We start from the raw sequence: 27,357 nt of genomic DNA, 5'->3' as shown, positions 1-27,357 counted from the left end.
TAAGAAAGGTTGAGATGAATGCTGTAGAAAAATAGAACAGTTTTTATATGTATATGTAAAACATTTTACCATTAAAAATTCAGTACAGAATACAAAACAGTTGTTTTAATTACTAGATTACTTTAACAGTGCGTATCTTCTGGACTACAAATTATAAATTTGTCTTCTTTTTTTTTCATGGAATGTTTGTCCATCAACATACAAAACATATTTATTTCATTTTATTTTTAAGGGTTCAGAAGACTGTGCAGTTTTCTTGTGTTCTTTACTTCTAGGATTTGGTTTGAATGCATATGTATGTATTGGCACTGTGAGTAAAGAAGTTCCACATGCATGGGTCATAACATTTGGTCGAACTAATATTACATTTTGGGATGTTCCTTCAGCTACAAGGTTTGCTGTTCATTTAATATTTCTAACAATTTTATCTGTTGTGTTGTCATGCTTTAAAGTTATTTCAAGAATTATTTTAGCTGTTTTGTAACTGCAGTAATCTTCCATAACACAAAGTGCTAATTTGTCTATTGGTATTGAAAATTTAACTAAGAAATATACTTTCTATCCATTTCAATTATTGGATGCCAGAAATTAATATATAAAATGATGATTAAACTTTTGATAATCTGTGTAATCTTACAATTGAAAATAAAAAAAAAAGAAATCTAAGAACTTGTTTTTGCATCTAGTATTTGTAGGAGGATTGAAAATCATATTATGCATTTTTGATATATATGTAATATTTGTTTAATTATTACTCTTATGACTTAGATTAGTTCTGGTAGTAATGTATGTAGAATTACAAAGAAAATAACTTACTTCCCAAACTTTTAAGAGGCAGAAGAAACTAAACTGTGATTTAACTCTTTCGCTGCCAAATTCGACTGTAGTTGATCCTACGGCTTTGTGCCATTTGCAATTATGGTTGAATTTTTATAGTGTCTTCTTTATTCAGTAGATAGCAGCACTTTATGAGCAAATGCAAAGCTCCAACTTAATATTCATGAGCCTTAGATGTTTATCGTGGAGTATTTACACAGTCATGAACCTGATCAAGTGATTAACATTGTTTCCGGGATGCAATGAAATGGAAGAATTTTGTCAACAAAGTTTCCAAGATGGCTTTGAGAAGGCATTCATCATTCACTTTAGTTCAAGTTTTGGAAATAATTCTGGTAGTGACTGTTTAGGGTATGAAAGCTCAGAAGAAGACTTGGAAAACAGTGGTGAATAAAGTAGACCAAGCATATAAAGTAAATTGGAATCAACCAAGGGAATAGGCATAGTTAAAACCCTGAGGGGCATGGTTTCACTACCAGGGAAGGTCAGTGAAATCACGAGAAAGAGTGACCATGGTTTAAGCAAGGGTCTTAGAAAGCAGTTCAGGAATTCCACCCCAGGTACAGTCCCCCATCTCCACCTGAACCCGAACGATCGTCCAGTTCAGAACAGGATGCTCAGTGGCAGTGGGAAACTGTGGAAGAAATGGAGATGTTTGAACAGGACTGATTACCTGACTATGTATGTTCAAAACAAACTGAAAATTTCATCTTTATATGTTCATTTGCAATGAAATTATAAACTTTTTATGTAATGTGCTCCATTCGGTACAAACAGGCAAAAAAGAATGTGGCAATCAGCTTTAGTTAAAAATAATATTTTGGCAGCAAAAGAGTTATATCTGTATTTCCTATGGAGAGTGCTGACAGATGACTGTTGAAAATGGAAAGAGAATTTTTCTCTCTCTACTTTAAAGATGAACAGTGTTTTCAGAAATAGTTATGAGAATGTATAAATAAATTTGGTTATGATATTGGATTTGTGCTATATTATTTCCTTTTGAAAGTGACAGATAATATTTCTTTATAATAAGAATTCAGGTAAAGATATTTGGGGTCAGCAAATACCTCATCATATAAAATTATGAGTCTAATGGCATTTTGTGGGTGTCAATGCTGACTGTGTAAAATGTATTATTTTTTTATTTAGTTATATTATTGCTTAAGCAGTCAAAAACATTAACTCAAAGAAATTCACAAAGAGAATATTGTTAATGTATATAAAACATGTTAAAAGTTGTTGGTGTATAAAATATATTTTTTTATCAATTAATGTAACTCTCATATTTATGGAATATCTCATACAATAGTGCATTATTTAAGTCAGTGACCTTGAATATGTATGGGGAAGACTACATAATTTTGAACTTGTGTATGTCCTCTGAGATTATGACATAGGAAAAGAAATTAACTTGTTAGCTTAGCTTGTAAGTATGGGCACAAAAATCATCATAACAAGCAGATTTAACTCTCAGATCCCTATCTGGCAGCAAACTCAAGAAATGCAAAGGGAAGATTAATAGAGGAGGTACAGAAAAATATCAACAATATTAAAGCCAATTACAATGCCCCCTCAAATATAACAGAGAGAAGTGGAGACTCTGGCTCAGCCACAGATATTATCATTTTCACATCTGCTGCATGTGTTAGGTTCAAATGCAAGTTACTACCTTTGACCCTCTCTGCTTATGCATCCTTTATTGAACATGTTGAGAAGTTTTTACCAAGCATGGGGCAAGCATATACCTAATTCAGTTTTATTATTCATCAGGATCTCTATTGACTACTCTGAAATTGAAACTATTTAAAGCAGGATTAGAGTAAATTAATCTATGAGACCTTGGGTATGGTCAAATACATAAAAGAGTTTGGCCTCATGAGTCCAAAACTGTAATTAGATTTCAAATTGGTCAAGAGATAACAGAGTTATGAGCTAAAAATATGTACTTGAAAAAAATGTAGAACCATTCTTTGTGCCCCTATGCCATGGCAAAAAACTCAATTAAACACCTCTTAACATATTTTAGGCTAATAATGTAAGAAAAATAGAAAAATCTAAGACAGTTATAAGTATATATATATTATTTCTTAAGAAAATAATGTTGTACAAAAAACTATTCTAAATACTAGAAGCTAAAAATATGGATATAATTTTTTTTTATCATAAACTTATCAAGTTGTACGTTATTTTGGTTCTATAATTTGTTTGTGTAACCATAAGACCAGTTTGGCAGACCTAGTCCTCCAGAGTGTTAAATAGATACTTTCAGTCGTAGATTTTAAGGCTAATAATTTTTGTAGGCTCCACATCCCATGTAATTTTACATAAAATTATCAATAGGCCCTGGAGCTGAGCCCCCTCTAGCCACTGCATACTTTATAGTTAAACTGATACATGTTGGAACAGGTATATACAATAACATGTGATTTAAAACTTAAAGATATCACTGAACTTTTAAACAATGCTTTTATGTTTGGTGGCAACATAGCATGTGTCCCATTTGGTGGTTAAATCTTTCACTTTGATGGGCACATATGCATAACATACATAGTCTTCTAGAGTGCTGTCCTGGACACGCGTACTTGTCTTCTTCTAGAGTACTGCCCTATGTACAAACATGTTATTTTGTAGAGCACTATTTTGGTTACAAATACATTTTATTCTTGAACTATGTATACACGTAGAATGCACTAATCCTTTGTATAGCCTCAAAACGTGTGATACTAACAATATGCGAGCTAAGAATTTTGTTCCACTAGGAAGAAAGTATATGCCTCTTGTACTTTTACAGAATTAACCAATTTTATATTTCAGATATGTAATAAAATAAATTGAAAACATATAAAATCCCCAGCTAAAAATTTAAAAATAGCAGCTCAACTTTTATTAAATTCACCTAACTGCTGACACTTTAATAAATCAAAGTAATGAAATATTAAAAACATGCAACTTATTCTTTGCTGTGTATCTAAAAATGAAATTTTCAAAGGGAGAACTGTTTATGTATAGGTATAGTAATGAAAGAGTCAAGCACTTTGGGCACACCACCTGCTAGAGCTTATGTTACAGTTTTTGCATGCTAGAATGCTTACATGCAAATATTTATACACTTTCCAAAGACAAAGGTTTACATGGATTTTCAAGGGTTGATGTAATATTCATTTGGAAAACTTTATTTTTGTAGATGCACATGGATATATTTAACTTGCTAAAAGTGCAACTATGTTTCTGTGTTGAAGATTGCTCCATTTTATTATATTTTCACACGTTATTGTAAATCGAAAATAATGGTGCCAGGGTATTGCACTTGTAGGTATTTCTCAAACTTTGCATGATATTATTATTCAGTCTTATACCAACTGAAAAGAAGCTATATATGGACCATCTGTGTTAGCTGTTGTAATCATTATCCCCAAAAGTAATATTTTGATCCAATAATATCACTGACTGGTTACATGAGACTACTAGTGGATGATTGTGAGAATGGTCTTCAAGTTAACAAATGTAAGGGATTCAGGAGTTTTTTTGTGAAGTGTGCTGACATATTTATAAGATTAGATGACTGCTTAGGTAGGACTAACATAACATTTCAACAAATAGAAACTGGTGACATATGTACAGGGTGTTCGGAAAGTCACTGTGCATTTACATATTTATTAACAGACATGTTTCAATATAGAATACAGGAGGTAAATATGAATGACAATTATAAACAATGTTGAAAGTGACCCCGTTGGCATCAATATAGGCTTGGATCCTTCTTATTTTGTTTCTAAACACTGCTATCAGTTGCTGGCTTGAAATAGACTGAATGAATGCTGTTATCACTGCATTCAAGTCATCCAGCTTGCGCAGACTATCTCGATACACTGCAGATTTTGCTGCTCCCCACAGATAAATGTCTGGTGGATTAAGATCTGGTGAGCGTGGAGGCCGCACATCTTTGGAAATAATGCAGTCACCAAAACATTCCTTTAATAACTGCATAGATCTGTGAGATGTGTGGGCAGTAGCACCATCCTGTTGAAACCATGAGTAATTTATTTCATGAAGAATCTCCGAACAATAGCGCTCACTATTTATTGTGTTCATAAAGAAAATAGGGCCAACAATTCAGCGTCTGGAAATCACAATCTACACACCATCCTTGAAATCATGTAGGGTGTTTTGTGGAACCATGCTTCATCGGTGAAATAGATCACATCCAACACATTAGCTGTATTATCTTCGGTAAATCTGTTAAACCATCTGCAATAGTGTATTCGTTTTTCATTCTCAATTGCTTCCAGTTCTTGTACCGTCATTATTTTGTATGGAAAGAGCTTTAATTTCTTTCTTACAGCCTTATGAGCAGTTCCAAGACCAATATCATGCTGCTGAGCTAACTTTCGTAATGATTGTGATGGACTCTGCATCACACTGTCAGAAATATCCAACATTTTCTCCTCCGATAGCTTTGCTGGCCTTCCACAGAGTTTGGCATCATCCACCGATCCTGTTTCCCGAAACTTATCAACAAGGTTATGAACTGCATTGCGATGTGGAACAGGTGTATCTGGGAATTTTTCATCAAATTGCTGTCACACCACATCTGTGTATCTTCCACCTTCTCGGAATACGTGTTTGACAAGCCATACACGTTCTTCAGGTGTAAAACCATATTGGGATCAAAATCTGAAATATAATAAAATATGATTACAAAACTGCACAGTGACTTTCCAAACACCCTGTATAATTAAGTGGCTAGTGTAGCAGTCACTATTTATTGTTAATGACATAACTAGTATGCAAACAGACAAAATTCTGCAAGACAGTATGTTACACCTAATGGAAAATGATTGATCATCACCAGTTGCCACAGTGAGGAAAAAGAAAGGATTCTTATGTTACCTGTTAATATCTGGCAAAATAGTGAGAAATGCATTCTTAATGCTATGAAAAGATGAATACCTGGAAATGTTGGAATAATTCCACCAACTCATCTCCTTAGGTCTGGTTACCTAAAGGTTACTATATAAAATTAAAGCATGCTAAAAGACTGCATTAAATACAGTCTTTATGAGTTCCATGCTATTTTGTTTGGACTGTGTAACAGCCCTGCCATCTTTGAATGGCTAATAGATTTGGAATTACCTGATTTTCAAGTGGGTACTTAATCTATGGAGTATGATATTATTTTAGTTACCCAGGCATCCTAAGCTGGTACTTAAAATTCCTGAGTTGTAGTCTGAAGGTATGTTAGATCTAGCTTGAAAGAAAAGCCAAGAATGTGAGCTATGCATTTACGTGCACACAACTGTAATATCCTTGTCACATTGAAGCAGAGATGGTTGCTCCATCAGTCCTGCAAAGATTATAACTAGTAAGGACTAGGCTTGATCTAAAAATGATAAGGAACTCTGCAAGTTTCTCAACCTTGCTTTCATACTGCCAACACTTCATAACTGCCATTTCATAAGTACACAATCATTGTCAGTATTAATGAGAGCTTATTAACACTTCAGATGGACTAAGGACTGTAACCATACTTTTCAGTTGCTAAAGTGTTTTCTTTTGAATATGTTGTTAGTGGCAGCTTATTAACAAAACTGTCATTCATCATGAGTTCTTATTCTAGCATTACTAGAATAAGAGCAGTGCTGTTCTAAGAGCATGCTAGTCAAACACTGTGTGTCTGTGTATATATATACAAACTTTGTATTGCACAATGGACTGCTTGAAGTTGTCTCATTTGTTAGACTTTTCTATCACTATTTTTATGGATGAGAGATCACTATTAGAAATGACCAAAATGTGCACTACCTAAGTGGGCCCTAAATTTTAAACACACAAGAGTACCAATAAACATTAGCTGGGTATACAACAAGGTAACTTGGACAGGTTTTCTTAAATTTTTACCAGCCAGTGAGTGTTGACAGTTTTCTGAATTTCCTAGTCTAGAACTTTGTGTAGCTTCATAAAGCAAGTTGTATAGCCACTCAGAAGTAAAATACTGTTTATGAATAGGTATCAAGTAATCTTGAGAAGAATAGTTTAGGGACTTGGACATATGCTTCTTTCTGTTGCCTTCCAAGAAAACCACTACAGAGTGAGAAGCACAGAACTGACTTCTTTAACCTCTGTTCTTGCACAATTATTCATTGGTGCAAGTTGTCAATGCTGGATTGCTGATATGACCTACTTTTGTGCTTTATTTTAAATTATGATGCATCTAGTGACTTTAAGTTTGGAAATCCTATGAATCATGTACAACATTGCTTGTGATTACTTCTGCCTTGTTACATTTTGTTCCATCTGCCTGATTGCAATTTTGTTTCCTCTAGCTACCACATTTCTTCTGTATGCTACTTCACTCAATGTATGCATTGCAAAAATAAAACAAAAATGTTGCAAAATTTATTTATCTTAGTTAACAATTTAACATGTTTACTTTATGTCAATACACTTATAATTTCATACCATACCTTATTATGCCTATTATAAATATGAAATTAACATATCCAAAAAAGAAACTTCAACATATTCATAATCTGCACCACCATTCATATTACATTGACAAAAAGTAAGTTAAAACATAAAGTAACAGTGCAGTAAAAATTACAATATAAATCATACTTCATAGAATAATATGTCATTGTAATAATGAAACATATTTATTTGTTGCTTTTGAAAATACTTAAGTTATATGCATGACACTAATAATCATGAAATACCCTCACAGTAATTAAGAAATATACAAATAAAACCTAGTTTTATTGGTTGTTTTTTTTTTTTTGCTGTGTTAGTTCCATATTTTAAACTAGAGATGAAATATAGTAACTAAAATTTGTTTTTATAAGTATTAATAATAATGAAACTAGACATTTTAACATATTTCACCACATTTTTGTTTTGTAAGAACTTCATTTTCTATAACTTTTTATTAAACTTGCCATTTTAGGGCAAGAAATTCCTTGTTCCATGAAGCTAAAGGTCAACCAGTAATAACTTGCAATCACTGTATTGGCTAAAATATAAAAATTGAGCCCCTTAAAAAATATTTAGGAAGAATAATTTTAGAATCATGTACAAGTGTCTAGATGCCATTAAAATAAACAAACATAAAATATTACAACATTTAAGGACATGAAACAAAGCATTTACGTGTTTATCATCAATACCATACTAATCCTGTATAAAAGGTTGTGTAAGTTAAAACTAGAAGAAGAGAGTTTCTTAATATGAAAAAGATATTAAATATGGAAACAAAACAGTGTCATTGTTCTTCATATATGACATATTCTTGTCATAAAATTGACTGGAAATCAATAAGTACATTATACAAAGCAGATAACTACATAAAAAGAAGATTCTTTAAAGGTTGTGTAATCAAAATCTTCCATAATTTCCACAACTTCCAAGGTTACTTTAAACTAAACTTTTCATTATCTTCTGTGTCCTTAAGGGAGTTTGAAGGTCTGGTACCATCTTAACACTATTAACCAATTTTCCTACCAGAATATCACAAATATGTCAAAATGAGTTTCTCTAGTATCATTATTATTAATACTTATAACAAATTTCAGTTACTGTATTTCATCTCTAGTTTAAAATGCAGAATGAACACATAAAATAACATTTAACCTTTGTTGCACACTAGCAGACATTTACATTTAAGCTTAAATGTGTTACTGTAGGCATCTTTGTGAAGGATAATAAAATTCTGTTGTTTTTCTAATTAAAGGCAGGTCAGTTTATCTCAGCCATATTTAGTTATAAGCAACACACCAAACTGTGCCTAAAGGGATCATAAAAGGATTGCACTTTGTGCAACGTATCACTTTCAGGAATTTGTTGGCAGGTTTAACACCCAACATCAAGGTCACCTTTCTGCTTAAGCATCCTGTAGGGATTAAGTTGTACATACTGGCATGTTTAGTATAATAGAAGTCTGGTTTGGTTGGTAGTGGTTTGTGGAAAGGACTACATGTTTTGATAGTCGTTTAGTGAAAGGTAACAGTATGTTAATCTTATTTTATTTAAAACTGAATGGAAGTTATGCAAATTTATGATTTCTGAAAGGTTATCTTAGGACTTGAAAAATTGCTTCCCTTACATGTAATTATAAAAACACCCATAAAAACTGTAAAACATACAATGTGGAACCTCAAATTTGCACATATTTCAATATGGATCCAAGAAAAATTCATGCCAGAATTGGTGAAGATCCATTAATAGGGAGCAAATTAGTGGTAAAAATGCCCATAAAACCACAAAATGCAAAACTAAAAACGAGCATTCTTGTCAAATTTGGTGAAAACCTGTCAGCAGAGTGTGAAGTGGTAGAAAATGCAAAAATTCCCACAAAACCTGCAACACACAAAATGCAAATGTGAAAATTTGTATGTACTCTCACATGGTCTTAATGATTAATGAACCTCTATACCAGTTTTGTTGAAGATCCATCCACAGACTGTGAGGTAGTTATGTGGAAATACAACAGACAGTATTATTATATTTCTATAGATTACTAATATTACAGTTTGTGTAACGTTTGTGCTAACCTCTGCTTTATCCTGGAATCTTGGCCAACAAATTATTACAGTCATCTTCATTTTTATTTTGTATATAACATTAAACCTTCTTTGACTACTTGCTTTATACCTAGTTAATTAACTGTTCCTCCAAAATGGATAGTGTCATTGACAGTGCTACAGCTATAGAGTTGGAAAATCTTGTCAGCCTTCCAATAAACTTTCAATATGATATATACGTTTTTTCACACACTAACATTTCTTGATTTTCTTCTGATCTCTAATGCATTGAAAAGAAATATTCTTGCTTGAAATAATAGCTTTTATACCCCATGAGATTGGGCTACTCATTTGCATGCGACAACTCTCCAACAATAGGAGCACAACATACTCTCCTAGAGTAACTAGCTTCCTTTACTACTGTATGAAAATCTCATTTTCTCCACTGGCATGATTCAGACATGTTTCTCACTTACATTCCATTTTCACTAGTTTTTCTTGATATTTTCTACTTTGTTCCTTTTTTTTTTTTTAAATAAGTTTTCTTTGCTAGTTCTTGTATTTTGGTATGTCATTATGAATTTACGATTTACCAGTGATTACCATCACTGCTCCAGAAGATGCTGGGGACACAAAAGCTCCTGTTACTCAGGCCTTGGGTTCAATACTATCAGCCAAGGAGATGCAAGCTTGGTTCATCAGGAGTTAGGTTTTTTTCATGAGGCCTGGGCCTTCTTCTCAATAATGATCAGCACCTCTTTAAGTTAGTGAGAATATTTAGCTCAAGGATGATTTTTACACCCTACTTCCTGCTCCTTCTTTTGCCACATGGCCATATCCTGCAATTTGGGAGGAAGTATGACCTTCTACTCCTTTCCTCTTAATTACATTAAGTTTGTCATATTTTGAATGTTTCTTGTGATGCCTTTCCTTCCCATTTTGTGTGAAATTCTTGGCTCAAACTATTTGGTGTTTTTACCTTCACCTGGCATTGAGGTTCATACACAGCAGTTTTTATCACAGTTAGGTTTAATGGCTAGTTTGCTTTGATCCTCTTGAGTTTCTAATCAACATGCTTTAGCATTTCCTTTGGATTCCCAACAGTTTGATTCACTGTTGCTTCTTGGTAGTTCTACTCCTGTAGTTTTTGTATCATTTTCACTGGCACAATGTTTATGAATTCATCTTACACTTACTAACAATTTGCACCACAACTTCTCGGCTTTTACTGCCTTTCACTGTTTAAGGCCAGTTGTGGGGAGGCAGTTAACCTTAAATTTGTTGAAGTAGAAATGAAAAAAATATAAAATAGAATTATAAGTTATTAAATAAAACTATAAACTCTATTTTAAAAGTTGTTATATAATTCTTACTCTAAACCTCCTTCCTAGATGGGATATCTTCAATGAATTTGGGTGCTATTACCACAGACATTATCCCTTATGAGAATAAGTTGACAACCTGTACCAATAATGGTAATGCAAGATATACTGGGGTAGACAAAAAAAAAGTGGCCCTTACTGAAAAGTATGTTGTTAATTTGTTTTATCTTTTATTAGATAACAGAAACAAATGTAAAATTATATGTTTTTAGAAGGCAATGAACAAGATCTCTTCCAATATGATATCAAATCCTAATTTTAACACTGGCTTTCACAGATATCTGAACTTTTGATGATTTTAGTTACATTTTCTCATGAAAAGTGTTGTGTACCTACTGTAGTTTCTTAAATCTTTATATTCCAGTTAGTCTTCACAATGATCAAACAAATTTCACTGTTTTTGTGGAATCATTAAAAGATATTGTAGAAATGAGAGAATTAATATTATGGGATGGCCAGGTCAATTACCTGATATCTAAAAATTTATTGGCATTGTTAAACTAAAGATTGCAAGCTAAAAATGGGAGATAAACTTTTTAAAGTACTCAAAGAAGATTGACAGTCAATCACTCAGGAATATCTGCACAAACTCATTGAAAGCATGTCATGTCAGTGTGAAACAGTACTGAAATCCAAGGGAATACCAACTAAATATTAACTTGTAAAAATGATTGTGTTATTTTGAGTTTTATTTTTACATTCAATTATTCCCAAGAAGCTTGTTTGATCATTTTGTAGGCTAATTAGAATATAAGAAACTACAGCACTTTTTACAAAAAATGTCACTAAAATCATAAAAACTTCAGGTATTTATAAAAGCTAGTGTTAAAATTAGGATTTGAGATCATATCTGAATACATCTCACAGAGTGCCTTCTAAAAACATATGCTTTTACACATTTTTCTAATAAAAGATATAAACTAACAACATTTTCAAGGAGGGTCACTCTTTTTTGTCCACCCCATGTATAAAGACATACATTCTTTAGGTTATTCTGTGTTTAATGACATATTATTGTAATGTTTGGTAGTCACAAATAGTTGTTTGCAATAATTTTAGAAAACATACATTTGGAATACTTACAGGTATAAGCACTGTTCAGCACAAAAAGAATGCAGTAAAACACTGAAGCCCAAACATCCTTTTCAGACAGTTGACTGTTTATTTAATCATCAAGGTTTTTTTGCCAATTGTCAGGTAAGTCTTGCAGACATATTTGTAAGCTTAATGAAATAACAGTTTTCAACTGATTAATATTATGCATAAAAACGTTTTATTAGTATATTTCATTTTTATATGCTACTGGAGAAGCAGTTGCAAATTACTGACATCTTGTAGGCTTGCTTAAGTGTAAGAGCATGTTTATGAAAATAATATTACCTGAGAAATGGCTCCAATTAATTCAGCATTGTAAAAGTTTATACAGAAGTTTAAACATATATTAATTTTGTAAGTTGTAAATGTAGGTATTGTATTTTAATTGGAAGTCAGTGAAGTTGCAGGGACTACATACATATATGTTCAGTCCATGAAATCCAGTAAAAGTTCACTTGGAATATAGTGGACATAAATGTGGTCATAGTGAACATCGTTAAGATATTATCTTTTAACTTATATCATGACCAGTGTTCCCAAATGACAATTATTTTAATTTATTTTAGTTTTGAGCTTGGTGTAGCTTAGTGGTTAGCATTCTGGATAGTTAATTCAAGAGTCCATAGTTTATATCAGTGTAGATAAAAACACACTGAATCTGGGCCATAAGTGCATTATGAGAGTGATGGTCAAATCTCACTATTTGAGTAGAGCAGCCCAAGAACTGGAGATAGCTACTGCTGATTAACTGCCTTCTTTCTTGTATGTTGGTTCAAAATTGCATACGTCCAGTGAATATATCCCTCGTATAAATTTATGAAAAAAAACAAAACAAAGCCTTTCCTGTATCATTAGTTCATCCATAAAATATTCTAGTTCTCTAATGATTAGTTTTGTGTTGTGAATATTATAATAGTTTAAGTAATTTTATAGCAGTTATAAATATGTATAGAGTATATAAATATTTTAAAGTGATATTTCAGCTATTATTCAACTTACTTATAGAAATAATTTATCTTAAATAAACAGTGCTATGCTATATCATAATAGTCTTGCTCTCACTACTCGTGTCTATCATTTGTTATGAGCTTTAGGTATTGTTCATAACTGGGTGACATATATTATCATACTTGTTCTGCAATGAATATAAATTTTGACCAGTAGGACAAGAAAGAAATCAATAAATATAAAAACAGTGTTTTTTTCTTTGTAATAGAAGCTATATGTCATAACTACACCTTTGGTTGTATGCCACTTTTGCTTGTGTCTTCCTTGATGTTCACTTAATGTGAAATTTATTAAAAAAGAATTGTCTGGTTTAAAGCTCACAACAAAATTATTATTATGTTAAATTTGATTCTAGGCTGTTTTTATATTAAGCCTATTGATAAAAATGTTTGAAAACTATGAAAATTTCCATACAAGTGTTAACAACAACAATATCATAATCAACCTTCCAAGTAATCAGTGTTACTGCTATGGTAACATTAAAAATAAGTTTATGTAAGAGATACATGAAATTTTAAATGAAATGAGATTATCTGAGAATGACTTTCACTATTGTGCAATTAGCTTGAAACTAGGTAGCTCTGAGATTCAAGTTAGAGCATTTATTTGAATGACTTTGTTTGGTGAAGTAATATTTTCCAATGTGTATGCACATACTTATTAATCATATTAGCATTATCAAAGTTTACTGCATATTTATATGTAAAGGAATTTCCTTTATATTTTATGAGATTTCATCATTTTCCACAATTTTTTTTATAAATGACTTTTAAATTACAGTACAATGTTTTATCATTACTAAAAAACTGTTACTAGTGGTAAACTTTACTAACACCAAGGTCAAACATTTAAGTTATTGATACCATTCACTTCAGTGTGACTTTAGTGTTCACTTCACTCCAAGAAATCAATAAAAAAACTCTACTTACAAAAAAGAGGGGCCATTTCAGAAAGTAAAACGTGTGAAGACATGACTACAAAGTGATTTTTATATTTTTCTTTAATTACATTTTTCATATCTCTGATTGTTGGAGTTTATTGCTCTGTCATGCATACAAATTACTACCTCATCTTACAGTGTACTTTGGAAGTGCTTTTTTCATTTGTGAAGGCCAATCAAATACTTGTATCATGTGAAATAGAAGTAGCTGCTATTTACAAGCATGTACAATAAACAAGGAGAATAATAGACAGTTGAAGAGCAGGAACCAAAATATTGCAGTTTCTCTTCATTTACAAGAAAATTTTATCAGTTTCAATGAGTGCACAGCATTCATAATACTTTAAAACTTGTAGCTAAAATTTTTTAAAGCATTCGTGAAACCAGGCCACCATAGTATACGAGAAAATGCAAGTTTCACAATTTTAAGACTGCAAATTTCTTGTTTTACTTTTCCAGGAATCACATGAAATAATTTTATAATAAGAATTTTTATTCTAAAATTTAAAAAATTGATAAAAGGGACAAAACCTTTATAATTAAAACACTTATACCTGAAAAAATTATTAGCATGTGAACTTAAAAATATATATGATGGTAAGCACTGTCAATTTGTTTCCTAGTATTGTCAAAATAAAACAAAGTAAGTGGAAAACCACAACAGCATTTTTCTTAAGCTGTATCAGATATTTTCTTTTATGTTAAGAATAATTGAAACATTGATGCAAGGACTCTTAAACACAGAGTATTCATTCACAAGTTAAAAGGAATTAAACTCAATTCCAAATCGTCAGGCCCAGAATTTTACAAAACAACACAACTAAGTTCCAAATTTCTCTGATTTAACAATATAACCTATCAGAAGAAGTTAATAAAAATAATGAGAAAGGAAATAATCTAATTTTGTAAATTATCAGAAAATCCATATAAAAATACAATACAAAAACTATTGATTAATAATATACCCCAAAATTGTCAAGCTCTAGTTAAATTTCAAGCAATATCCATTCTAAAACTGTATATTCTTGAGCATTTGGTTGATGCATTCTTCAGCTTTTTTTGCATATATGTGTCTACTTTTATTTTATACCATGTGACCTTATTACAACTCAGTATGGAAGATTTAATAGCTACAAAATTTCAGCTCATCTTATTTGCATCTGGCCACACCAACACTTATTAATATATAGAAACCAAGTAACATACATGATGATTGCTACTGTGACAAAACCTACAAAGCTACCCAGTGTCAGTTATTTTGTCTTGCTGTGAGAGTGGTGTTACAGTTGACATAATGCATAAACAAACTCAAGTGACATGTGAACTACAGGACAGCAGAAAAAGTTAAGTAATATTAAAATATAATAATAATTAACAAAACATGAAGGAATAGCATCTCACAAAGTTTTTGCCATGGGAAGCATAGTTAAAAAAGGTGAAGAAATCAGGACTTCAGTTGAGGGGGAATGAATTGGAGCACTATTCCTGTTGTAGGAAATTGTTGTGAAAATGCTCCTGTTGTTAGAAATTTTTATGGAAATGTTTTTGTTGTAAAATGTCTAAGGAAGTGCATAATTTTAGAGGTAAGTTATCACAGTGTTACCATTTCATAGTTCATGTTGTTTATACAGTTCTACTGTATTTGCCTGAAAATCATGCACAATTTTTTTTCATAATATCTCTTGAAAAACTGACTGTACACTTTATTTGTGCACCTTCAATTTTAATAGGTATTTTACTATTAGTTATTTCTGAAAATCATTAAAATCCCCAAAAGTGTTGCATATCCAGCAATTTTGATGTGACACACGACAACATGCTGAAGGGAATCAGAATAAGGTGAAACAAAGGTTCAAATTTGCTAAATCCAATGGGAGCGAGAATTCTAGCAATGATGATTTATATAAAGATAAATAATTAACTTGGTATAGTACATTTAAAATTTTCAATAAGTTTTGTAAAATTCACATATAAAACCAATTCTGATATGGTAATTCCCTTTCATAACAAGATTAGCTATTTTTTTCAATGCTGCAAACTTTTTAATGTATTTTATTAACCTTCTGCTTCCCCATTGGAATCGAATGATTCCAACATGTCTCTGTTGTAAATCATCATGTGTCACTTTTTCATCAGTAGGAGTGTGGCACACGTGACATCCTCTTTATGCCTTTAATGAACTATCACTTCTCATTTGGCAACACCTGTGTGTGTTGACATATTCCTTTGTTTATTTCAGTTTTCACAATCATCCCCAGTATAATCACAAAGTGGTTTTTAATTTGTTTTACTACCAAGTTTTTCAGACTTTTTCTTCACTTTAATTTAAACCTAGTTTTATGCAGTTGCATTATTACTTACACTTAAGTTTTTGGTTCTTACATTTGATTCTTCTTACATGTGAATTCTTTAGTTCATATTAGGACTTTGGAGTCACAACTGTTACTAGTGGTATGTCACAGGTGCAGGCAACTTGGTGGGTTATTTATCAGCATTTATTTGCTGAGAGATTAAACATTACAGGGGGCAACCTCTGTCTCCACCCCTTGCCTCACTTCCTCTGAATCATGTTGATCCTGTTCAGGAAAATGAGGACTTGAACCACCTCCTGGTTTTGCTATGTCTTCCCATGCTCTGCCTGAGGAGTCAGTTCAACTTACTCCTTAGTCTATTTGAATTTTATTTCTCAGGTATGTGGTATTTTTATTCCTTGCCTCTATTTTTTATGAACCACGTCCTTCCTTACTACTTGGCATGTCTTTCTGTCCCTATTTGATCACCCCCCCTGCCTCACAGTTAAGTGATGGAATTCACACACTTCACCCCCATGTGCTTTGGATCAGTTTTCCTTTGCATATCATCATGTAGACTGTGTTTTTCTAGACCAACAGTTGTTAAGTTACATTTTGCTTGTTTGCAGTATGGCTCCCAAATCTCCTGTAAGTCTGACCCATGCCCAATTTTCCTGCCTTTGTTTTACTTTCACAACTCTTTTACAATATCTCTCTACTATCCACCTCCTTTCTGAGGCTCCCTACCCAAATTATAAGGGGTTTTATTTATAAAATTTTGAACTGGCACAGTAGTTATGTGTTAACTGTTACTGTAATGTTTCTTTGTACTTTATTAAGTTGATTTGATTTAAAGTCCTGTGGTTTTGTAACATAACTGAAAGTATATGGCAGATTGAAAACTTGCTTAGGCAATGAAATATCTAATATTAAGCCTGATTAATAATGTTATTAATCAAATTTGAATTATAAAAATAAAATTCAAATTTAAGTTTGTACAAGTAGATTTGTAACATCCTACTTTTGTTTATAAAATTGTAACTTTCTGCATATTTTTGTTTTATTTTTAAAAGCCTACCAATTCAATTGAAAGATGCTGTTTTGATCTAAGCGATCCTTCTAAATGGAAGTCGATGTCTACTGATGCCATAGCCCTGATTTCCACAACAATTCCTTCATGGCCAACAATGCAAGCTTCTACCATAGATGTGTCAAAAGCAAGCCTTGACTTAGAAGAACAACTCAAAGTGTTAATCACTGAACACAGAGCAGTAAGTCTGAAGTCTCGTTTTAATAATATGATACTTTGTTTTGGGTAATAAAACACATGCAACTTGTATCTTAGATATAAACTCAATTTAGTAATATGTATTTTTAAGTGATAATTGTTTTAATCATTATTAATTCAGACTCTAATCAGCATTTCTAACTTAATGTATTTATCTGAAATGTTAATGAGAACATTAATTTTGTGCTACTGCTCAATTAAAGTGTTAAACTAAGTAACATATACTCGTCTATATCATTAGACAGCAGTGGAATAATTTTGTTTTGACTGGCAAAAAAAAAAATTATAAAAGTTTTGGAAACTGTGGCAATTGGCCACAGAAAATTTAAAATCTTCAGCCTTTTTCCTTCTTGTGGAAGACATTACATTCCTAACAGGAAAAAATATTTAATTTCCCATTTATCAGGAAAATTATTTCAATAAAGAAATATTTAGTGTATATCCTTTCTGTGTATGAGGTTTAAGATAAGTTAATCCTATACTGACATAAAATTTGTTCTTGTGATTGAGCTTACAAATGCAGATCATTACCTGGTATATCTTAAGTCTAAGAATGTACAATGTTCACCAAATTCCATTATTTATTTCAATTGTATTGAAACTTGTTAGTTTGACAATTTAGTAAATATTCATGGCTAATTCATGTTCAAGATTATTATAAAATATTGTGTACATGCTTAAAAATGCTTATTACTTCATATTGGTCTGTGAATTTGTAGTAATGTAGGAAGACATAAATAACTAACTCTTTAAAAAGAGTAAAACTTTTCCTGATAAAATATTAAAGTAATTAATTTTAACATATATGCTTTTATACCCTCTAATTTTTTATACTGCACATTTCACTCTTGTTAAAATACCATTTAAAACTAAACATAAGGTATTATTTTTACTGTTTACTATACATTTTTTTAACTTTTTAAGCTTCTAATGCTCCATTTTACTGATTTAGATAGGTCAGCTGACATGGGAAGATATATATCATAGAATATACATTATTATATGGTTTATATCTTCCCATGTCAGCTGATCTGTCCTCACCTTAAAAATTAGGAATGGGTAGTACAGATAATTCTTGTATAGCTTTGTAGAATTATCTAAAACAAACAAACTTATAAGCAAAATATTTATAGAAAATAAGTGGTTATAAAAAAGTTTAATGATTTATGTATGAAACTTATTTTCAGGATAAAGGCTTATCAACATACTGGGATGAAAATTTGTGTTTTGTTCTGTCTTCTGCTCTATCTACATATGAAATACAAGGTAGAAGTGGTAAGAAAATTTGTTTATAACATTTAATCAGGACCACATATTACAAGTTGTACTGTTCATAATGTGACTGTGATAGATAAAACCATTTGCTGTCATTTGACTGTTAATCATTTTTCCAACTTAAATAACAAATACTGTGAGAATATAAATACATATCATGTGAAAATACATTTTTTTTATTATAGACAAACACTAACATGTACACCAGGAAAACTGTAACAGAAAAGTATAAATGGTATAATTTTAAAGTGACAATGTCTGTGTTCATAGTACCTAAAAGCATTAGGAATATTCCAAATTTCATACATAACCAAAACAATAGGTGCAAACCTAGAAAGCAAACTACAGATTTTGTAGGGTGTTAGGATCTGAATGCTAGAACCCACAACATTTCAGATGCCACTAACCATCTGTAATTGGTTGTAGTCATGATAGTTTCCCCTAAAGGTATAAAAACAGAAATCAGATAGGAATACCAGAATTATACTGATATGTTTATAGTGTATGTTATAACAGTATCATAATTATAACTCATATATTATTAGAACTATAAAACAAAGGGTGGAGGTTGGGTAATATAATTTTTGATAGAAGTCTAAAGTGGTTTATTATATTAAATTTCTGTTTCTTTATCTTTACAAGTAACTATCAGACCAACAACTGGCTATAGATGTTAAATGGTAGTGGGACCTAGGACATTGTGGATTTCAACACTCAAGTCCTAACTCCTTAAAGAATTTGTAGCTTGCTTTATAGTATCCCTTCTATTATTTTGATTATGCCAATAGACAGAATATCCCTAATTCTTTGGATGCCATAGCTGAAGATGCTTTTACTTTAAAATGACATCATTTATGTTGTATATAAGTGATATAATTTTACATTGTTTTGCTACAGATTTGATGACAAGATCGTGTATTTGTTGGAGCATACAGCCATAATACAAATATTTTATGTTGTGCATAGTTATATTTTCATGGTTGTGCAGAGTTGAGTAATTGCCTGTACACCATTGGTGTAATATAGAAAATTGTTTAATATATAATTTATACATAGAGATAAAAAGATGCTCAGTAATCGTAGATATTTTTATAATAAATGATTAAGGTAGTAATTTTAAGTGATAGTCTAACTAATTTTGTTTGGAGTTGTTATCAATATTTTGAGACAGAATACACTGTTTATAAAATCACTGCATTATGTGTGTGTTAACTATTTAAGTAATTTAGTAAGGAGCTTAAAGAATATTACTGTAATAAAAATTAGCCAAAAATTGTTTGAGATTTTAGTGTTACTTCTGTACAATAATTTAGTTGTATTAAACTAAAGTTTATCTCATGATGGAATGCAGTGACTATTACAAAATACAAATATCTGGAACATTATTTTTATTAATCCTATGGAGTGAGATGCTTTAGTTAATGGCCCCCAGTGGCTCAGCGGTATGTCTGTGAACTTACAACACTAAAAACCAGGTTTCGATACCTGTGGTGGATAGAGCACAGATAGCCCATTGTGTAGCTTTGTGCTTAATTCAAAAAACAACCTAAGTTAATGATGCAAAATAGTGTGGTATTAAATAAAATCATCTTGGTACTGACTTATAGCACATGAAAGATTGGCTAGAAATTAAATTTTTGGTTTCATGATTTTTATCACATTATTTGTACTATTGTTTGAGATATAGTTGCAAGATTGTGGTTATTTCAATGCACAATTTTGGATATTTATTAGTTACTATTAATGTAACTAATATTTTTAATTCTGTGTAATAGCTTGGGAATCATGTCATATACTTTTCATTGCAAAATCAGAACAAATTAGCCTTTTAAAAGAATTATTTTATGTACCAGGAGTACCAGCTTACCATGAAGATTTTCATGATGCAGTCCATTCTCTTGTTCCAGAAGGCCACACATTCAAAGCATTGCCTGTTCATTTTTGTCATACAAATGCCTGGAAAGTCTTCAAAGTGACCCTTAGGTATTTTAACTTTAGTAATATATATAACAGTAAGAAACTATCCTAAGTTTGGTGAACTTAGTGATCTTTAAAGTTGGTTGAAGGTTGCATATTATTTAATATTTTAATTGTCTATAGAGATCAAAACTGATATTTTGAGTTAAATCTAAATCTGGGCTTACTGAGTAGGTTTCCTAATTAACACTATCCCAGTGGGCTTGATATAATATGCATGAACTAAGTATTTATACTACAAGATTTGATACAGTATGTGTACCTTCACAGAATTTGGTAGACTTTTAATAAAGATTGCAAGTCTTTTGACACAGAAAATCAGATTTTTTAATTAATTACTTTTACTAAAGATTTGTTAGTGGAAATATTTAATCTGTTTTGTTATTAGCTTGAGTTTAAGGTGACTTGTCTGTTTTGATTAAAAAACTATTCTTCATTGCAAATATCTCAACTGTTATTTGTGTAATCTCTTTATAGTTTTTAAAATTTTGCTCTACCTTAAGTATATGGGTTTGTTTGACTAATCTTTTAACCACCCTTAAAAGTTTGGAAATAAATATAAATTATGATTTTTTTTTCATTTTAGAATTACTACAGATTATAACACAAAAACATAAATGTCTGGACTAAATAGCTGAAATAGCATAATGTTACACATTTATATATAGTATTTTTATTTTATTGATTTTACAGTCATGCCTGGCTAACATTATAGAAGGTGCACAGGTGATGTGCAAGTGCACTCATGTTACTGTATCTAATAATAAAAAACTGACCTTTAGTCTTTACAACCTGTCTTGGTAAAATACAAGCTGAATTATTATAAATTACACATGTATATAGGTTATTACTATTTAGAATTAAGTTCTTAAAATTTGTTTTAAAATATGGAACAGCAAATCAATAAATATTGCAAAAAAATTATATCTTCTAGTTAAGATGATCTTTGTACTTGTTTGCTGCTAGACATAAATTGCTAAGCCTTTTCAGTTTTCACAGGTGGAAGGTATAAAATTAAATGTTTTTTTAGGTTCTGTATATATACATATACTTGAAATAACCAAAAATTCACAAATCACTATATTGATACTGCAGAATTCCATTATAATTTATCAAGATTAGTAACTAAGCTATATTTTGTCTAAAAAAATAAGTAATTTTGAGCAGACTTAAAATACAACCTACCTGCATGAAATCTTAATTTCAAAGAGGTGGCTTCTAGTAATTTAAAATGGCTGAGAAAGCAGCTAGGAACTCTTTCCAAGCTTGTGATTGATTATTTCCTTGTCATATATTGAATTAAGTAGATATAAGGGACTTTTATCAAAAATGGAAACCAATGATGCATTTGATTGAGTACATAAACCATACTTCAACACACAGAAAAGATATGAGGTTCTTATGTTTTATTCTAGTGTGTCAGTATCAGTAATTTGAGTTCCTAATTCATGTGAAACTACAGACATAGTATATATTGGCATCACAAACATCTAATTTGAACTAGTGATACATTCAGTATACCACTTAACACACAAAGATTGATATTTAGGTGTGTTCTTCTAATAGTTATATTAAAAATATTAAAATTTGAATTACAATCTGCAATTTGATACCAAACTTACTGACATAAAATTCATAAATCAATAGTTCAGTAAAATGTTGAATGTAAGTCAACCAACATGATGACACGTCCTTTGACCTGTCATGATAGTGTTAACTACATAATACTGTATCAAATAATATCAACCTTAATGTTCATTCTGTAGGTTCTTATTTGAAATAATAATGTGGTATTTGAAAGCCTACTTAGAATGTATGAACAATATATTATAGGTGTGCTACTGGAAATAATTATGGATATAAAATGCAAATATTATGAAAATATTCATAAAAATTAACTACAGCATAGTACAATCATGCATTAAAAGTTAACATATAATTAGGAAGTGCCACACTATTGTACAATAGTATGGTGAATGTACTTGTGACTCTCAGCACAAAAGTGCTACATGACAAAGATTTAGAAGTCAAACATTTTGTTTGTTTAAAAATTACTCTGTGTAGTCTATTAAGTTAAGATATAGTAAAACTTGTATGGAAACTCTTAATATCATATGTAAAATTAGTATTTTAGATAATAGAATTGGTCAATCATTAATGATAAGTAATTTTCACTTTTTTGTTGTTTTTTTGTATGATGCACAACAGTCCAATTATGAATTTTGCAATGACCTAGTTCTAAGTAAAGTTGTGAATATTACTCCAGAACAGTAGAAAAAATAGTAGAATGACGTGACATCAGTAGATGTTCAGCTGCCTAAAAACCACTGCTTAGGAGAGAGAATCAAATCAGAAGGCTGAAATGTACGTTAGACTCCAAAAGTATGGGATGATTGAGAGTGAAAGAATATGCACTTTACAGATAAATCAAAATTAAAATAATTTTGCAACATTAGTGATAGTTTATTGAAGGCAGAAAGAAGAACAGTATCTCAGTAAATTGTGTTGGAGTCTACAGAGAATTAATAGCACTCTAATTGCTGACAGGTACAACATATTATTATCTGTTGTATCATTCCCACAGCAACAAGATCCATTGAGGAAGGATTGACCTTACAGCAAGACTGTGATTCAAAAGATGCAAGAAATATGATGAAACAATAGATTGAAGGAAAAAGTGCCAGTAGAAAACTCAACCATAGTTTGGTCTGCATAAAGTTCTGATATAAAAACCATTAAGAATGTATGTTGACTATATGAAAACTGAAAAAGTCAGATGGCAATCAGAGAATTTTGCTAAATTGTAGGGTGTAACATAGGGCAATTGGAACAGTTTCACACTTACACGAATAATTTATGGTAGCATAAAAAAACAAGATGTATTGTTCAATATGTAAAGTAAATGCAAAATGCTAGTACACTGCAATACTTTGTCAGCTTTCTTTTTTTTCTGCAATAATGTATTGCACTTGTGATAAATTAACCATTTAGCTCCAATTACTCATTGTTTGTGATTCATGTATTGTATCACCTATGTCTTTATAAGCGTTTCTTGCATTATGTTTCTTTTTGGTTTTTTCAGATCTACTTTGGGTGAAGAAATAATTTGTTGTCGTGGAGATGAAGTGAGAATGGCTGTAAGAGCACATGTTTATGCATATCCTGAAAACATTTTGTCTGTGTGGATCATGTTTTCCACAAAATACAAATGCATTATGTAGAGGTTATAGGTGATTGTTGAACAAACTCTTATTCATGATCATATATACACGTGTGATACTAAACGTGAAAATTGTAATTTTATTTTAGTTTCTAAATCAGGGAGTTTCTTTGATACCCTCAGAAGCATAAAAAGTAAGTTTTAACAGTAATTGATTTTCAAAGCTTCCACTGTCCAGTCTTGCTCACTTTGGAACAGCATTGAACAGTTGTTCACAGGCAACAGTGGCAGGCAGTAGTGTATTTGTTAATAAAAATATGTCCAGAAGAAATAAGAAAGACTTCAATATATCCATACTGCTGTTAACCAAATTAGTCAGGTATGCATCTAGCCCCTTCAACCTACACACCACTTAGGTTTCTTCATCACTGAAGCTCTCAACTATTCCCTGTGCCTCAGGTAATTTACTCTCCACCTCAAACATAATGCAGTCCAGTCCTGTAAATTGGAAGGAATTAGAAATAATGGTTATAAAAAGATTAAGGGCAGAAAAAATGTAAACAAATAAAATCTTCACCTATAGCACGTGATACAAAACAGAGGTTAGTGAGAGGAGCAGGATGACTTTTGCATTAACCTTTAGTGTTAAAATATACTGATGGTGAAAGAAAGCTATGTAGTAATAATAATTTATGGTAAAGATATGTAGTAGCTTGTACTCTGAAAAAACTTTTAAAGTAATGATTCTTGATGTAAATAGGCATAGGACACTACCTGTATGATTATACACTAAAAATCTTCAATTTGTAAAAAGTGTTTCTTTAACAGGACATTTTTATACAGTTAGATTTCTTTAAGATAAATGCACTATCTCAAGACATACTTTGCGTAGAAAGGTTTTTTGTTGTTTTTTTATGTGTGTACACTAGTATTTGCACATTTTATAAAGGCTGATTGCATTTTCTTGAAAGAACATCAAGGAAAGCTAGTAATAAATTAAATTTCTCATGTTTTTAGAAAAAGGAATATTTACTGGTCCATTTAGTTTTAAACTTTGGCAGCAAGATGGCTGCACTAATGAATTATGAATTTTCCACTATGATGGTACCTGCTTCTGTTACTCCTGACTTAAGAAGAGCTTTGTAGAATGATAGACTATGTCAATCTCTACTTACAGTTGATAGGGTGTACGAAATCGCCATTCTATATGAGAGTTTCATACTGCAACATATCCAAGGGCCTTTGTCACCAATTTCATCACTGTATGATGTTATCTTAGGAACACCAGCTCTACAGGACTTGAAGCAAGTGTCAAATTAATATTTGTTAAAATAATACATAGTTGTACCTAGAATATTTGTACAAAGCTATTCCTTAGGGCTCTCTGTTCATTTGAAATCAGAATGAACAAATATTACTATTTAACATTAAGCTTTAATATACAGTTCAATTCTAATATATAGAACTGTACTTTAAGCTTTACAGATCATTTGCCATAAGGATTAGTAAAAATCATTTTCTTATGTTAAGCCTTTGCATGATCTACAGTTCAGTTTGACTAATAAATGAGTGGCAAGATGCATGACAAAAATAATGTGCATCCAATAAATGAAAAAGAAAAAGGCCACTCTAGCAATTTCAAAGGCAAGGAAATTATGTATTACTACATAAATTTTAATCTTGAATGTTGAACATATATTCCTAATGGCATCTTTTCCTTGTTCCTGCTTAATGCAAAAGACCCCCTCAACAACCAGGAATGTAGAATTCCACCTTGTCTGGTTTGACCAAGTCAGCTGTAGCTTCCATTCTTTTTAACAAAATTATGTTGCCACTACTTATCAACTAATGTTGTTCCACAGTGCCTGACATTTTCCAAAATATGATCTGATCAATCAGGTTGAATAGATGGCATGCAAAGTGGTAATGTGAAGAGTATTTGTTTGTATTTAAGATGTTATCTTCCTTGTCTAGAAGAGTAGCAGTACCTTGAAAACTGCTATATTTTGCTGGATGATCTGAATCTTCTGTCATATCTGGATCTGTTCTTCAATATCTTCATTGTCCTGAAACAGTCAAACTACTTTATCTTCTTGAAATACCTTTAATGTTTTCACAAAATTTGACTATCAGTTGTAGTCCTGATAATTTTGTGCTGTGTCTAATACTCTGAATGTATATTGTTCAAGGTGTTGACAAGGATATCATAGGCATGTTGCTCCTTCAACTGCCTGAAATTTAGTGCATCAGAACACCTTTCAATATCAATCCATTGAGCAATCACACCAGTATAAGCGTTTCCTAGATGCTGTTGGTAGTTGTGGCAATGTATTGCACTTGAATCATTGCATTTATTGATTATTTCTCAACTTTGTATTAGCCTCATTAATTCTCTTGCAAACACCGGGTCATGATATTAAGTTGTAATCTGTTAAGAAATTAAATGTATAAAAAATTAAATTGATTACAATTCTGAAGTAGGATTAGTGCATATTCTAATCAAACTCCTGAATCTTTTTCTATGACAAGGTCCTCCACTATCTTTTAGTGTTATTATTAAGTAAATTAACAAAAATTAAAAATGCAAACAGTCTACAGCTAAAACATCAACCTAAACTAAAACAGTTTTCTATTAACATTTTATTTCTAAACATATCAGGGCCGATTTTCCGTGAATAATAACAAAATGTTCAATTTTATCACTTATATGTAATGTCCAATTAAACTGATAATTTTCAAGTTTTTTGAAAATTCTTTTGGGTTCAAACTTCATTAGATATCTTCTTAATTATATAATAAAAATTAATAATAGCAGGTACTTTGTACACACACACTATAGTTTTTAGACTTATCTCCACGTGTTTGCATAAATTTGATGGTGATGTAATGTAAGCCATTACATCAACCATTTTGAATAAACACTATAAATGGACAGAATTTCCTACTATCTTTTTGAACTTGAAGAATTTTCATTGGGTATGACCAAGGATGGCCAGCACCTACAGTGTCAGAGGTAGAGTCAGTTTTCTTTCTCCGACATCATTAACTACACATACAAAGTTAATAAGATGCAAGAGTGACATTAATTATCAGCTGAAAAAACTGCACATGCATGACTGGATACTTTAAATTCCTTTACTTTCTGCTACTCCTAACCATTTCCTTTATTCTTGGGCATTTTCTGTATAAAAGGAACTTTTGCACTTAACAGATTTTGGCAAAATTGTAGTCAAGTTTTAAAGTACAATATTTTCTCCTAAAATTTACTTAAGTTAGATTAAATGTGTTAAAAAATAAAAGTACTTTCTAAAAAGTTGCTCCTGAAAAATAATACATAATTAAAGGTACTTAACTTTAGTTACTCCACTAACTTACACCTCTGGATAGCCTGTACCAATGTAAAAATAAATCAGTTTGTTTTATGTGTAGGATTTTCCTATCATGCCAGATATCTTCCTTGAATTTAACTTCTTTTTTTTTTTCCTAAGAAAAACTAATAATAATATACAAGGAAGAAATATTTATAAAATGATTGAATTCTCCAATATGGCTATCCTAACAAAATATTTAAAGTACAAAAATTTACATTTA

At 31.1% G+C, this 27,357-nt stretch overlaps 1 protein-coding gene across 1 annotated transcript in view; it reads left to right on the top strand.

Moving 5' to 3' along the window:
* LOC143257838 (centrosomal protein of 76 kDa-like) overlaps positions 1 to 26,516 on the top strand; it is a 41,133-nt gene extending 14,617 nt beyond the window's left edge. The window contains exons 5-10 of the mRNA XM_076516869.1: positions 233 to 393; positions 11,818 to 11,929; positions 17,140 to 17,337; positions 18,542 to 18,629; positions 20,483 to 20,612; positions 23,689 to 26,516. Of these exons, the coding sequence (XP_076372984.1) occupies positions 233 to 393; positions 11,818 to 11,929; positions 17,140 to 17,337; positions 18,542 to 18,629; positions 20,483 to 20,612; positions 23,689 to 23,827 (828 nt within the window). The 3' untranslated portion in view covers positions 23,828 to 26,516. The remainder of the gene's footprint in view (positions 1 to 232; positions 394 to 11,817; positions 11,930 to 17,139; positions 17,338 to 18,541; positions 18,630 to 20,482; positions 20,613 to 23,688) is intronic.
* The last annotated feature ends 841 nt before the right edge of the window (positions 26,517 to 27,357 follow it).

This window comes from Tachypleus tridentatus, chromosome 7 (assembly GCF_004210375.1).
Source record: "Tachypleus tridentatus isolate NWPU-2018 chromosome 7, ASM421037v1, whole genome shotgun sequence".
Taxonomy (NCBI): Eukaryota; Metazoa; Arthropoda; class Merostomata; order Xiphosura; family Limulidae; genus Tachypleus; species Tachypleus tridentatus.
This window is presented reverse-complemented; position numbering and strand designations above follow the sequence as displayed.